The 14,753-nt window shown below is 40.3% G+C and overlaps 1 protein-coding gene across 2 annotated transcripts in view; it reads left to right on the top strand.

Annotated features, from left to right (window-relative positions):
- LOC137095414 (histone-lysine N-methyltransferase 2B-like) overlaps positions 1 to 13,431 on the top strand; it is a 223,085-nt gene extending 209,654 nt beyond the window's left edge. For both annotated transcript variants that reach the window (XM_067462059.1, XM_067462058.1), the window contains exons 29-37: positions 4,392 to 4,487; positions 4,763 to 4,869; positions 7,932 to 8,069; positions 8,297 to 8,371; positions 9,300 to 9,477; positions 10,239 to 10,346; positions 11,938 to 12,021; positions 12,208 to 12,337; positions 12,548 to 13,431. In XM_067462059.1, coding sequence (XP_067318160.1) covers positions 4,392 to 4,487; positions 4,763 to 4,869; positions 7,932 to 8,069; positions 8,297 to 8,371; positions 9,300 to 9,477; positions 10,239 to 10,346; positions 11,938 to 12,021; positions 12,208 to 12,337; positions 12,548 to 12,823 — 1,192 coding nt within the window. In that variant the 3' untranslated portion in view covers positions 12,824 to 13,431. The remainder of the gene's footprint in view (positions 1 to 4,391; positions 4,488 to 4,762; positions 4,870 to 7,931; positions 8,070 to 8,296; positions 8,372 to 9,299; positions 9,478 to 10,238; positions 10,347 to 11,937; positions 12,022 to 12,207; positions 12,338 to 12,547) is intronic.
- The last annotated feature ends 1,322 nt before the right edge of the window (positions 13,432 to 14,753 follow it).

The following is a 14,753-nucleotide window of genomic DNA, read 5'->3' as shown; positions in this document are numbered from 1 at the left end:
GCTCTGAGTCCCAGGGGAGATAGAGCGGAATATAAATAACGTTTATTATTATTATTATTATTATTATTATTATTATTATTATTATATGTGATGATTCAGGGGTCTATGGGAGGGGAGGATTATACTACGGTTAATATTTATGCACCAAATACAAAACAGAAGGAATTTTATGAATTGATTTTTAAAGAGTTAGAAGAAATTAAAAAGGGGTATGTAATTTTAGGAGAGGACTTCAATGGAGTTATGGATAGAAAGCTGGATAAATCCCACCCCCCAAAAGAAGAAAAGGGGGAAAGGAATATAACAGAACTTAATAAAGTAATAACTAGAGAGGGATTGATAGATGTTTGGAGAACGATAAAGGGTAATGAAAAAATATTTACTTTCCACTCCTCAGTGCATAAAAATTATTCGAGAATAGATTATTTCTTTGTTTCAAAAGACTTAATTTCCAAAACTCAAGATGCTGAAATAGAGATTATAAAAATTTCAGATCATGCACCCATTAGTATTATAATACAAATTAAAAAAAATTATAGGCTAGCTAAAAGATGGAGAATTGACAATAAAGTACTAGAAGATAAAAAAAATATCAGGAAAAATAGCAAAAGAACTAGAGGAAATTTGGGAGATAAACGACAATAATCAATGTTCTGTCGCAATAGTATAGGATACAATGAAGGCAGGGGCCAGAGGACTCTTCATTAAAGAATATAATAGTTTTAAAAAACAACGGGAGGCAGAAGAAGAAAAAACTAGAGGCAGAAATCAAGGAATTAGAGAGAAGTTATATGACAGAACAAAATAGAATGAGTTATGCAAAATTAATAGCAAAGACGCAAGAACTTGAAAAAAGAGGGATTGAAAAAGCAGAGAGATTTGATTTATTTAAACAGAGTATTTTGAGTATAGTAAAAGCCTTCGACAATACATAGTAATAAAAACTCTAAGTTATTAGCTAATGCAGCACAAATTAGGAAACAAAAGAAATTGATAACTGTGATTAAAGATAAAGATGGAAAACAGTGCATGAGAATGGAGGATAAAATACTAATTTTTCAGGAATTATATCAGGAGCTGTGTACAGCAAATGAAGCCCCTAGAAAGAAAGTTGAAGAGTATATAGATAAACATTGTAAAATAAAGATTCAAGAAACAGATAAATTAATTATGGAACAAGCAATATCAGAGAAAGAGATTGAGGAAACTATAGACAATTTAAAACCTGGAAAGACCCCAGGGCTGGATGGGTTGGGACCAGAATATTACAAAAAATTCAAAACATTATTGATACCTAAATTAAAAGATCTATATAATAAAATAATAAAAGGAGAAAAAATTCCGCCATCATGGGAACAGTCATTGATCACTTTGATATTAAAACCCAATAAAGACCCTACAGACCCAGAATCGTACAGACCTATCTCATTAATAAACCAAGACGCAAAAATATTAACTGCTATACCGGCTAAAAGGATGAATAAATGTATATATAAATATATCAAAGAAGATCAGTGTGGATTTATAGGAGGAAGGCAAATGTCAAATTTAATGGGTAGGGTATTAAACGTAATTCATAGTATTAAAAAAAATTAGTGGCAGGAGTATTAGCTCTGGATATTTATAAGGCATTTGATAGTGTATCCTGGCAGACAATGAAATTAATATTAGCTAAATTTGGATTTGGAGAAAAATGTAGAAATCTAATTGATAAATTATATTCCAAAAATTGTGCCCAAGTAATGGTGAATGATGGTTTAACAGGGAAAATAGATATAATACGAGGCACGCGGCAGGGATGTCCTCTTTCCCCAATTTTATTCGCAATTGTAATGGAATTATTAGCTAATGTAATTAGAGATGATAGTAGTATAAAAGGAATAGGAATAAAACAGAAATATAAAATAAATTTGTTTACAGATGACACCCTTTTATCAATGGAACATCCAATAAAACAATGGGAGAAAATTGAGGCTCATTTAACAGAATTTGGATTAATGACAGGGTTACAAACTAATTGGAATAAATCAGAAATGATGATATTTAATTATCAAAAGGAAGAGATAAAAATATAAAACAGGAGGGGAAAATCAAAATCAAAATCAAAGAAACAATTAAATATTTAGGAATAAATATAACTAAAGATTTAAAAAACTTAGAAATAAATAATCTAACCAAATTAAGAAAGGAAATTGATAAGAAATTGCTGGAATACAATAAGCTCAAATTATCATGGTTTGGTAGGATAGCATTAATTAAAATGAAGATATTACCCAAATTAAATTTTTTATTTAGAATGCTACCTGTAAAAATTTCAGATCAAGAAATAAAAATGTAGCCAAACATGTTAAATCTGTACTGTAATGGGAACAAAAAAGCTAGAATAAATAAAAGTTTATGGTATAAGTCACAGAAAGAGGGAGGTCTTGGATTACCAAACCTCAAGTTATATTATCAATCAAATCAAATTAGATATATAGTAGAAAGTTTAGCAAAACAAAAGAGCTTGGAGTGGTTAGAAGAAGATGATAAAAAATTAGAACTGAAATTAGAATACATTTTTAATAGGGGTAATAGAGAAAAGGGTAAAAAGAAATGGTATAACAATTTAAACAATCCCTTTCTAAAAATATTTTAGAGATTTGGGGGAGATATAAAAAAAAACCCCTAATGCGAGGTATTTCTCCTATCATGCCAGTTTTAATGACAGAAAACTTCCCAGAAAATTTAAAAAAAAACTTGAAGTAGAACTTAATGGAAGAGGTTTAATGAAAGTAAAAGACTGGGATCTGAAAATGGTAAATATGGAAAGAATAAAAGAGGAATTAGGAGACTTAGATTGGTATAAGTATCTACAATTGGGCCAAGTGATATAAGGAAAAAGTATAATAGAGGTAGGGAATACACAAAAATAGAAAAGATGATAACTCAAAGGGAGACTAAAGAAGAGAATATAACATTAAAAGGCACAGTAAGTGATATCTATAAACTTATTAATGAATGAACAGGAATATTTGAAGGAAGTATGGGAAACAGACTTGGGGGAAAAATGAATAATCAAGAATGGGCAAACATATGGAATATGATAATACTAAAAATATGTCTATCAGAATTAAAGAAAATTACTACAAAATGATATGGAGGTGGTATCTAACCCCTATTAGATTAAATCAGATTGATAAAAAATATTCAAATCAGTGTTGGAGAGGTTGTCAGGAAATAGGGACGTATCTTCATATGTGGTGGTCATGTTATATTATACAAACATTTTGTGAAAGCATATTCAAAGAAATAAGAGCAATAATAAAAATAGAGACTGAGATTACACCAAAATTAGCTTTATTACTTATACATGATAATATAATTCCTGTACAAGAGGAGAAAGAATTGATTTCTAATTTGATAACAGCAACTAAATTGTTAATAGCAAAAAATTGGAGGGGAAAAAAAGAAATTCAATTAGAAGAATGGTATAGGGAAATTTGGAATATAGCAATTAATGATAAGCTAACTTGCAATATTAAAATTAAAAGGGGAATATGTAAACAAACAGACTTTTGGAAAATATGGGGAAAATTTATCAAGTATGTGTTTAATGAGGAAAAGGGGTATAAGCCAGCAAGAGAAACAATGATATTTTGGAATGGTGAAACAACATGAATTGCTTGGTCCTGGTGGAGGGGGCACAAACTAAGGGGAAGGGGAAGAGGAGGAAAAAAAGTATCAAAGAGAAACAACAGGAATGGACCATGGTCAATATCCAAAGAGTGCTCATCATTATGTTTCCAAAACAGAATAAGATTGAATGATGGGACATGTCTAGAATTTGCATGTTGCATATATGTTACGATCATATTGTATTTGGAGAGTGAATGAGTGACCTGATTATAAGGATTGGTCAGATTCTAATTATTATTTTTTGTTTTGTAAATTGAGGGAAGTCTGAATTGATTTATAGTTAGTTGGAATTTGTAGTAGTTGTAGAATATAGGAATAATTTAGTGATAAAGGTATGTTTACTTAATGTGTTTATGTTAAATTGAATAAATGCAATAAAAATAATTTAAAAAATATTATTATTTAGATTTTCACTTAGAGTGGTGCATCCAGACAGATCTTTCATCCTACTTGATAAAAAAGATATTTCAAACTGTACCAAATCCATCAGACCTACTTATTTGGTTCAGACGGAGGAGGTGCAGCAAACTATGCTCAACTCTAAATAAACAATTGCCTCATGTGTGGCAAAAAAACAAATGTACCAGACTGTGTCCTCATTCGTTTCTGGAGCAGCTGTCTTCTCTCAAAAACCAACTTGGTATCCATTCCTTTGGGATCCTCCTGTTTATTTGTTTGCATTCACACATTAACTTGAACCTTTTGATCTGCAGCATCGGGAGGGTGCGAATGAAGACTCCCACAATGAAGGGTGTTCTAGACCTGGATGCACTCAAAGAAGAGGCAGGGGTTGTTGGCGGCAGTGATCAGTAAGTGTCAAGTTAGGGCTTCAGGAGCTCCTTTCTCGGGTTATTTAAATGCCTGGTGAAAACAAAGCTGTTCATGATGAAAACTAGTCTATTTCTGATGAGCACTATTTTGTTTCTGTTTTTATTTTAATACACTTTTTTCTTTGTTTTTCTGTATATGAAATGTGAAATTTCTTGAGAAGCACTTAAACAAATTTTGCTATATCAAAAACTTTACAAATACCAATTAATAAATAGCCTAGTATGGCTTGTAACTTCCCTCTGTGCCTCTGCAGTTCCCCAGTGGAGCATTGCCCTTCCCTGGTGCCATTGAACTCCCATCCTGGAAGCCCGGAGCAGAACCAGGACCTTCTCTTGGAACCAGCATGGCATAGATATGCAGGTATAGGAATGTCAGCTTATTCTTCTTCATGTTCGGAATGGGATGGCCATTGTTTAGCTAGAAGTTGTGGCCCAATATCAAGAGTATAAGCTAATAATGTATCCAAGGATAAAAAGTACCTACATGCCCTATAACAGTGTTTGTCAACCTAGGGGTCGGGACCCCTGGGGGGGGGGTTATGAGGGGGTTTCAGAGAGGCCACCAAAGACCATAAGAATACATATGTTTCTGATGGTCTTAGGAACCCTTTTGGCAGAGAAGACTGATTATCTCTCCTTTTTGGTGTTGGTGAACTACAACTCCCAAAATTCAAAAACAGTCCATCCAACCCCACCAGTATTCAATGTTGGCCATGAGGTAGTATGCCAAGTTCAGTGCTCTTTGATTGTAGGTTAGCTATAAATCCCAGCAACTACAATTCCCAAAGTCAAGGTCTCTTTCCCTCAAACTCCACCACTGTTCACATTTGGGCATATTGAGTATTTGTGCCAAGTTTGGTCCAGATCTATCATTGTTTGAGTCCACAGTGCTCTTCGGATGTACTGCCTATTACAGGGAAAACCAGCTGATCCCCAACCCATCTAAAACACAGACATGCGCATTTCATCTCAAGAACAGAGAAGCATCCTGAGCTCTGAAGATCACCTGGGAAGGAATCCCACTGGAGCATTGCAGCGCACCCAAATACCTGGGAGTCACTCTGGACCGTGCTCTTACCTACAAGAAGCACTGCCTGAACATCAAGCAAAAAGTGGGTGCTAGAAACAACATCATACGAAAGCTGATTGGCACAGCCTGGAGATCACAACCAGATACAGTGAAGACATCTGCCCTTGCGCTGTGCGACTCTGCTGCTGAGTATGCATGCCCAGTGTGGAACACATCTCACCACACTAAAACAGTGGATGTGGCTCTTAATGAGACATTCCGCATTATCACGGGGTGTCTGCACCCTACACCACTGGAGAAATTACACTGCTTAGCCGGTATTGCACCACCTGACATCTGTCAGGAAGTAGCAGCCAATAGTGAAAGGACCAAGGCAGAGACATCTCCAGCTCATCCCCTGTTTGGGTATCAGCCAGCACGTCAACGACTTAAATCTAGAAATAGTTTTCTAAAATCTACAGAGACACTCGCTGGAACACCTCAGCAAGTGAGAGTCCAAAAGTGGCAGGTTCAAACCCAGAACCTCAACCAATGGCTGATACCAAATGAGAAACTCCCCCCTGGGAAACTCCCCCCCTGGGCGACTTGGAAGGCGGTGAACAGACTGCACTCTGGCACCATGAGATGCAGAGCCAACCTTCAGAATGGGGCTACAAAGCGAATGTGGGGCTACATGCGAGTGTGGAGAGGAGCAAACCACTGACCACCTGCTGCTGCAACCTGAGCCCTGCCATATGCACAATGGAGGACCTTCTTGCGGCAACACCAGAAGCACTCCAAGTGGCCAGATACTGGTCAAAGAACATTTAATCAACTACCAAACTCACAAATTCTGTATTTTGTTTGTTTGCTTTCTTCTGTTAGAAATGTAATATAATTGACTGGTTGCCCTGATACGACAAATAAATATCTGGATGTACAGCTCCAAAACTCAAGGTCAATGCTCACCAAACCCTCCCAGTATTTTCTGCTGGTCACGGGAGATCTGTGTGCCAAGATTGGTTCAGTTCCATCATTGGTGGTGTTCAGAATGCAATTTGATTGTAGGTGAATTATAAATCCCATCAACTACAACTCCCAAATGACAAAATCAATTCCCCCCCCCCTCCCCCCCAACCTCACCATTATTCAAATTTGGGCATATCGGGTATTTGTGCCAAATTTGGTCCAATGAATGAAAATACATCCTACATATCAGATATCACACTGGCAACAAAGATCCGCCTAGTCAAAGCCATGGTATTCCCTGTAGTAACCTACGGATGGGAGAGCTGGACTTTAGGGAAGGCTGAGCGAAGGAAGATAGATGCTTTTGAACTGTGGTGTTGGAGGAAAGTTCTGAGAGTGCCTTGGACTGCGAGAAGATCCAACCAGTCCATCCTCCAGGAAATAAAGCCCGACTGCTCATTGGAGGGAAGGATACTAGAGACAAAGTTGAAGTACTTTGGCCACATCATGAGGAGACAGCAAAGCCTAGAGAAGACATGCTGGAGAAAGTGGAAGGCAAAAGGAAGAGGGGCCGACCAAGGGCAAGATGGATGGATGGCATCCTTGAAGTGACTGGACTGACCTTGAAGGAGCTGGGGGTGGTGACGGCCGACAGGGAGCTCTGGCATGGGCTGGTCCATGAGGTCACGAAGAGTCGGAGATGACTGAACGAATGAACAACAACATCAGATATTTATATTATGATTCATAACAGTAGCAAAATTACAGTTATGAAGTGGTGACGAAAATAATGTTCTGGTGGGGGGCGGTGTCACTACAACATGAGGAACTGTATTAAGGGGTCGCTGCATTAGGAAGGTTGCTTTGCCCTATCGCAAAGCAACTATGTGACTTATGAGGGGCACATTGCACCCCTTAGATTTCAGTGAGTACACATCCCAAATTGTCCTAATTCAGCTGAAAAGTTGAATTGTCAGTAGTAACCGATGTTGGGCGAGTGGGCTTATTAACAAAAGAACCTCCTCATAAATGCACAGTAGAGTAACTTACTAGCAGTAGCGGGACTGGCTGCTTTAGTTCTCTGTCATAAAGAAGGGAGGTGGGGAAAGAGAGACTGGGTACAGTTAGGGAAGGTATTGTAGATAAGACATCTGTTTTGTGAGGGAAATTGAAACTGCAGTTCTGTGACCACAGTGTTTGGCCACTAGGGGGCAGATGGGAGTTGGGGCAGATATATACTGGAGGTTTGAGTGGGGAAACTTTAGAACTGTCTTTTTATGATTGTGGAAAGAAGGAATAAACCACTGGTCTCCAGTGTTTTATTGTTGTGAGCTTGATTTTAACTCCACAATTTTCCAGAGTCTAATAGCCAGGCCCCTTCACACTAACTGTGACCAGCTAGCAGAGTTGAAAGACTTCACCATCCTTGTCCTTTTTGCCCCTAGGGGAACTATCCAGTTCTGATGAGGACAACCTGCACCAGGAGGACAAAGAGAATGAGATACCTCGCAAAACACAGCCCCACCTGTGTTTCGAGATCACCAATGAGGATGGGTTGAATGTGCAGGCTGCTACCATCGATGGTGAGGAGGAGGCTATATGGCTAAGAAGGGGCGGGGGGAGGGGGGGTACTGTAAGCAACTGCTGTAATGCTACAACAGGAGTGCAACATATACAATGATATAGATGGCTGCCACCTGATTCAGGAAGTCTTTTAAGATTCTCTGGAGAACAGCACCCTGTGTCTACTTATAACGATGCACAATTCAGTTGATTTCAGGGTGTCTAATTTCTGGTGTGTCTAATTCAGGTGCCTGGAAAGCTGTGGTTGAAAAGGTTCAGGAGACCCGTACTAATGCCCAGCTCAAGCATTTGTCCTTTGCAGGTGAGAAATAGTTGTGTGTTGGGTTAGAGACATGTTATTGCTTCCCAGGCCAGCATCAAAGGTAGAGCTGGAGAGTGGTCTCAGCCGTTGGAGCCAGATGACCCCTTAAGTCCAGACTAGCAGGTTGGATGGTGCAAGGTGTGATAATGATCTGAAGTTCTCCCCAGTATCCTCTGGCCTATTTTTCATTTCTCCCTATCTTGTCTTGGCACTGAGAATTTTTTTTCCACCCTTCAACTTCCTGATTGATGGCAACAAGCACAAAAAGAAAATATGCCTGCCTATACTTACAGTGCGCCACCTGGTGGCACAGTGGGTTAAACCGCTGAGCTGCTGAATTTGCTGAATGAAAGATTGGCAGTTCAAATCCAGGGAGTGGGGTGAGCTCCTGCTGTTAGCCCCAGCTTCTGCCAACCTAGCAGTTTGAAAACATGCAGTGTGAGTAGATCAATAGGTATCAATCCAGTGGGAAGGTGACAGCACTCCATGCAGTCATACTGGCCACGTGACCTTGGAGGTATCTATGGACAATGCTGGCTCTTCGGCTTAGAAATGGAAATTAGCACCAGCCCCCAGAATCAGACACAACTAGACTTAATGTCAGGGGAAATCTTTACCTTTTATCCTTACAGTGTCCACATTTGTAGGAGGAAGACTAAATCCCCAAACATTACCTTCCCCCACCCCAAACTGGCTAGTTGGGACCACACATGGGCCAGGATCTATATGGGATTCTCCCTGATCTGCAGCATTATCAGCTTCAGACTACAGTGGGACAGAGCAAAAGGGAATAATCCTTGTCACTAAAAATAGCCAAGATAGCTTTTCAGGGGAATTTATGGATGGTGTTCCAGGGCTTTGAATTCCCTCCTGTAGAATGGATCAGCTTGGACTCGGGGTGAATTGTAGACGTCTGCTTTTCTGGCAGGAATGAATGGTGTGCGTATGCTGGGCATGCACCATGATGCTGTCATCTTCCTGGTGGAACAGCTGTATGGTGCCAAGGCCTGCCACAAGTACAAATTCCGCTATCACCAGCATGAAGGCGAGGAGGAGGAGCTGCCCCTCAACCCACATGGCTGTGCCCGGGCTGAAGTTTACTCCAGGTGGGAATATTCATCCTTTTCTAAAAAAAACAAACAAAAACAACAGATTTATTTATCATGCCAGGAGCAAACCAAACAGTTGTATTGCATTTTTTAACAAACAAACAAACAAACAAACAAACAAAGCACGAAGTTTGCAAGCTTGGTAGTTGATTGAATGTCCTTTGACCAGTAACTGGCCACTTGGAGTACCTCTGGTGTTACTATAAGAAGGTCCTCCATTGTGCAGGTTGCATTGCAGCAGCTGGTCTGTAAACAGATAATAATGGTTTTCCTAAGAGCCATGTGGCTTCCTGGTTAGCCTGTGGAAAATATGACCTCCATACCTGCACTTTCACTTTTCCGATGTCAAAAAAGGTCATGCAGTGTAATTCTTTGATATGCTTCTGCCAGAAGTTGAACATAGAGTCATACTATGGGAGAACATGGAAGTGCTAGCGGTCTCTTGTTTAGACATTTTCTAGATCCCCCAGTTCGATTCCATGATATGCTTCCACTTGGGCATTCATTTTAATAGGGTTTCCTATATATTCATGGCTTCTCTTTTTCACAGTAAGTCATGAAATGTAACCTCCATGGATATAAGGGTCATACTGTACCCTTAGTCCCAAAATACATCATGGTACATATACCATTTGCAGAAAAAAGGGCCCTCTTTATGGAGTTTGTGGCAAAGCACGTTTCAGATGGTGTTTGAAGGAGCGATAGGCAAGAAATCCAGGGCCCTTTTAATATGGACTTGGCCTACTCTTCTTCTCCAGGAAATGCACATTTGACATGTTCAATTTCCTGGCCTCTCAACATCGTGTTCTTCCTGAGGGAGGCCCCTATGATGAAGAGGAAGATGAAGTACAGCTCAAATCCACCAGGTGAGGACATATCTGGCCTTTGTTGTTCTTGAGTTGGGGAAAACTGCATCATCCATCTTGGCTTAGTGTCTCTTCATATATGGGGTGAGAAAAACAACTATTGGGAAGGAGGATACATTGAAGTTCATGGGATGTGAGCTATGTACTTGTTAACGGGAAAATTCTTCCTTCATATTTGATCAAGATAGCCTGTCCGGACTCAGAGCTTTTCCCACTTCACTTCTTGTAATTGCTTTAACAAGTTATGTGGCAGTCACAGGCATTTAGAGTCTGATTTTGTTTCATACCTAGATTATCCAGTTGGGATTCATCCAGCTATTTTTATATATATATTTGCCCTTTTTCTTGCCTTTTTGATACAAGCCTCAATTAAACTCCATGTAAACATTTCATATTTTCACTTTGTCAATTACGTATTAGTTTTTTTTAAAACTTTCTGGCAAAATTATTTGTCCATTCCTGTCCCAGTTCTAAGAAAACCTGTTCCCAGGTTTATTTCTCAAATCAGTTTTTGGTTTGCTTGAGATCTAGGTCTTGTCTATACTGGTCAGAAACCCCAAATCGGAGCAGAAGTTGCTCCTGGATGTCCAGATTGTGTCTAGGGACTTCTGGTCCAAAATAGAGAGTGAAATCAGTGAAGCCAGTTTTGTTCCACATCACCAAGTGAGGGAATGCTCCAGCATTTCCCTGAAGCAGCCCCACCATTTAGAGTGGGTGTGCTGAGCTGCATAGGTTCACTGTCCACACAGGCCCCTGCCACCATCCCCTTTTCCCTGCACTCCACAATGCAGAGAAAAAGGAATGGAACTTACCCGGGCTGCGTTTTGTTGCTGCAGTAACCAGTTGCAGTAACCAACCACAGAGCTCCAGAGAAGTCCTGACCATGGCCAAACACCTTTGCCAAAGCACCATGCAACCTGCAGAAAGGAGGGGGATTGTGCTTGGCGACAGTTAAGCCTTCTCTAGAGTTCTGTGGACAGCTGCCACTGTGACAAAAGACAACCCAGGAAAGGATGAGCATCCAGTAGAGCTAAACTGCCTTTGGCCTGACTACACGGTCTGGACACCACTTTCACAATTTGAGGGCATGTAAAAGGCTCTTCAGAATCCAGTCCAGCCCCTTATTTGGAGGCTTTATTTATGTACTTACTTACTTACTGACTTACTATATTTATATCCCGCCTTTCTTGACCTCAAAGGGGACTCAAGGTAGCTTACAGATAGGAAACAATTCAATGCCTTAACAACAGAATACAATCACAATAAACATTTAAATTAAAATAAGATCAAAATTGAAATACATTAAAACATTTCTAAAACATTAAAATCACCATAAAACCATGCTATCGGCAAACATAATCCAGGTCATTCCGGTAGTCATTGCAGTCCATCTATTTCACTATAGTTCTTCTCCAAAGGCTTGATCCCAGAGCCACGTTTTCACTCTTTCTGAAGGCCAGGAAGGAGGGGGCTGATCTAATATCACAGGGGAGGGAGTTCCATAGCCGAAGGGCCACCTCATGTCCACAGTAATTTAGTGTTCATTTACTGAGTTGAAATATTGAGATTTTTGTTGATGGCCTGTTCTTAGGCGAGCCACCAGCCTAGAGCTTCCCATGGCAATGCGGTTTCGACATCTGAAGAAGACCTCAAAGGAAGCTGTGGGTGTATACAGGTAATGAACCCATGACAGCCACTGTGTGTGTTGGCCCTTGAACCACAGCCCAGATCTTGCTAATTCCTTGTGTAGCATTGTTATTTAATCCACCTTAAATCCACCTTTACTCTCCAGTTTGCCTTTAGTTTGCTATGTCAATTTTCTTGCTCAAGTCTAGTTTTTGTGACATTTCCTCCACTCCAGGTCAGCCATACATGGTCGGGGTCTCTTTTGCAAGCGCAACATTGACGCAGGCGAGATGGTTATAGAGTACTCAGGCATTGTTATCCGCTCAGTGCTTACAGACAAGCGTGAAAAATACTACGACAGCAAGGTAGTGATGGTCAAGGAAGGACAGAGCCATTCATATAATGGGAAGTGGGATCAGGACTTGCAAAAGTTGGTGGGGAAAGAGCTGACAAAGCTTAGCAAAATTGCTCTTTTGTATTGCAAAAAAGAGTTGTAGTTTTTTAAAAGTACATATTCAAAGCCCTGTCTGAGATCCCTAAATAGTTTTATTTTTTTTATCTTCTTGTGCTTGCAGGGCATTGGATGCTACATGTTCCGTATTGATGATTTTGATGTGGTGGATGCTACAATGCATGGCAACGCTGCCCGCTTCATCAACCACTCCTGTGAGCCCAACTGTTACTCGCGTGTCATCCATGTTGAGGGTCAGAAACACATTGTGATCTTTGCCCTGCGGCGGATCTTCCGGGGAGAGGAACTGACCTATGACTACAAATTCCCCATTGAAGATGCTGGGAGCAAGCTGCCTTGCAACTGTGGAGCCAAACGTTGCCGCCGCTTCCTCAATTAGAAGACTCTTTCCTGCCCTGACTTCTCAGATGTGTATCCTGTCCCCACCCAGCCCTGGAAATAGGAGGCAAACCAAATGGCATGGAGGGAGTTTAGCCTCACCATTCCTTTCCAAGCAGGTTCCTGCAAGACTGTCTCATCCCCTGAACGTAGCTGTGGGATGAGAGTGACTCATCTCCAAGGAACGACTGGGATACCCCTTTTCTGTGAGAAGAGGAGGGGCTCTTGGCAATGGCCTCGCCGTTTTTGAGTTCATGGCTTGAAATTCTGATAAGCAGAGATAATGGGGCAAATGTGGGCTGGGTGATCCTTTATTTGTGCCCATCTGCTTTAAAATCCTAATAGTCTCCCTCCCTCTCCTCATTTGTGGGGCAAGAACGTCCTTTTCTTTAATTTTGTACTTAAGATTTTTGTGATTCCCTTTCCCCCTGCTTTAGGTTTTCTGTTTAAAAAAAAAACATCAAACCCAGGAGGATGTAAATATTTGTACAAATTTCTAAACCTGTTTATTTTCTATGCAGTTTTTTTATTTAAGATGCTCAGTCAACTCAGATGGTAAAGAGTTGGATTCTTGTTGGTATAATTTTAAATAAAATGCATTGGTATACATGCTTCATCTGAGGGCAATTTTTTTTATCAAGGTGGTGTGTTTTAGTTTAGAAACAATGATTTGGAGAAGGGGCTTGGAAAGTGGGCAGCCTGTGATATTAAAATTAAAGGCACAAAAAGGCATACTTTAGTGATTGGGACTCTGTCTCTATGAATCTTCAAGTTCTAGAAACCTAATCATGGAAAATGGCAAAGGGTTACTGGGTATGGAAATCCCAAACATCAGTATGGCTAACAGTTCCCTACCCATCTTACATATCCCTGAATTTTGTATGACCTTGTGGCCAAATAGAATAAAAAACCCTGTGGACCATCCAGTCCAATTCCCTGCCAAGAAGCATTCAAAGTACCCCAACAGATGGCCATCAAGCCTCTGCTTAAAAGCCTCCAAAGAGGGAGCCTCCACCACACCCTGGGACAGAGAGTTTCACTGCTGAACAGCTCTCACTGTTAGGAAGTTCTTTCTAATATTCAGGTGGAATCTCCTTTCCTGTGGTTTGAGGCCATTGTTCCGCATCCTGGTCTCCAGGGCAGCAGAAAACAAGCTTGCTCCCTATGACTTCTCAAATATTTATATACGGCCCTCATCATGTCTCCTCTCAGCCTTCTCTTCTGCAGGTTAAACATGCCCAGCTCTTTAAGCTGCTCTTCATAGGCCTTGTTCTCCAGACCCTTGATCACTTTAGTTGCCTTTCTCTGGACACATTTCAGCTTGTTGACATAACTAGGCTTAATGTCAGGGGAAACCTTTATCTTTAATAAAACGTGCCTGTAATTCCAAAACAGGTCCTTGATATTATAACGCTACAAATCTCAGAAGCCTAGTCATGGGACCATGGTGGTAGGGGCTTTTCGGAACTGTCTAACATCTTGGGGACCCAAACTGAATTCAATATTCTTGATGTAGATCTGCATCTTGAGAAAGCCAACAATCCACAATTGCAAAAACTTTTCCATTGCCATTTGTCTAAAGGAATAAATTAGTGCTGGGACTGCAGGTGACATTAAAAGTGGCTCCTTGAGCTATGCTTACACACCAAAAAGTTTACTTATGGAATGGTTCTGTTTTTTTGATTTAGAGGTGCTTGTGTCCAGCATGCCATGATTATTTTCTTCCTTGTCCTGAGGTTTTTTTCTTTTTCCATGTCAGGAGCAACTTGAGAAACTGCAAGTTGCTTCTGGTGTGAGAGAATTGGCTGTCTGTAAGGACATTGCTCAGGGATGCCTGGATATTTTACCATCATGTGGGAGGCTTCTCATGTCACTGCATGAGAAGTTGGAGCTGACAGACAGGAGCTCACCCTGCCCAGATTCGAACTGCC

The sequence above is a fragment of the Anolis sagrei genome, chromosome Y (genome assembly GCF_037176765.1).
Source record: "Anolis sagrei isolate rAnoSag1 chromosome Y, rAnoSag1.mat, whole genome shotgun sequence".
In the NCBI taxonomy this organism is placed as follows: Eukaryota; Metazoa; Chordata; class Lepidosauria; order Squamata; family Dactyloidae; genus Anolis; species Anolis sagrei.
This window is presented reverse-complemented; position numbering and strand designations above follow the sequence as displayed.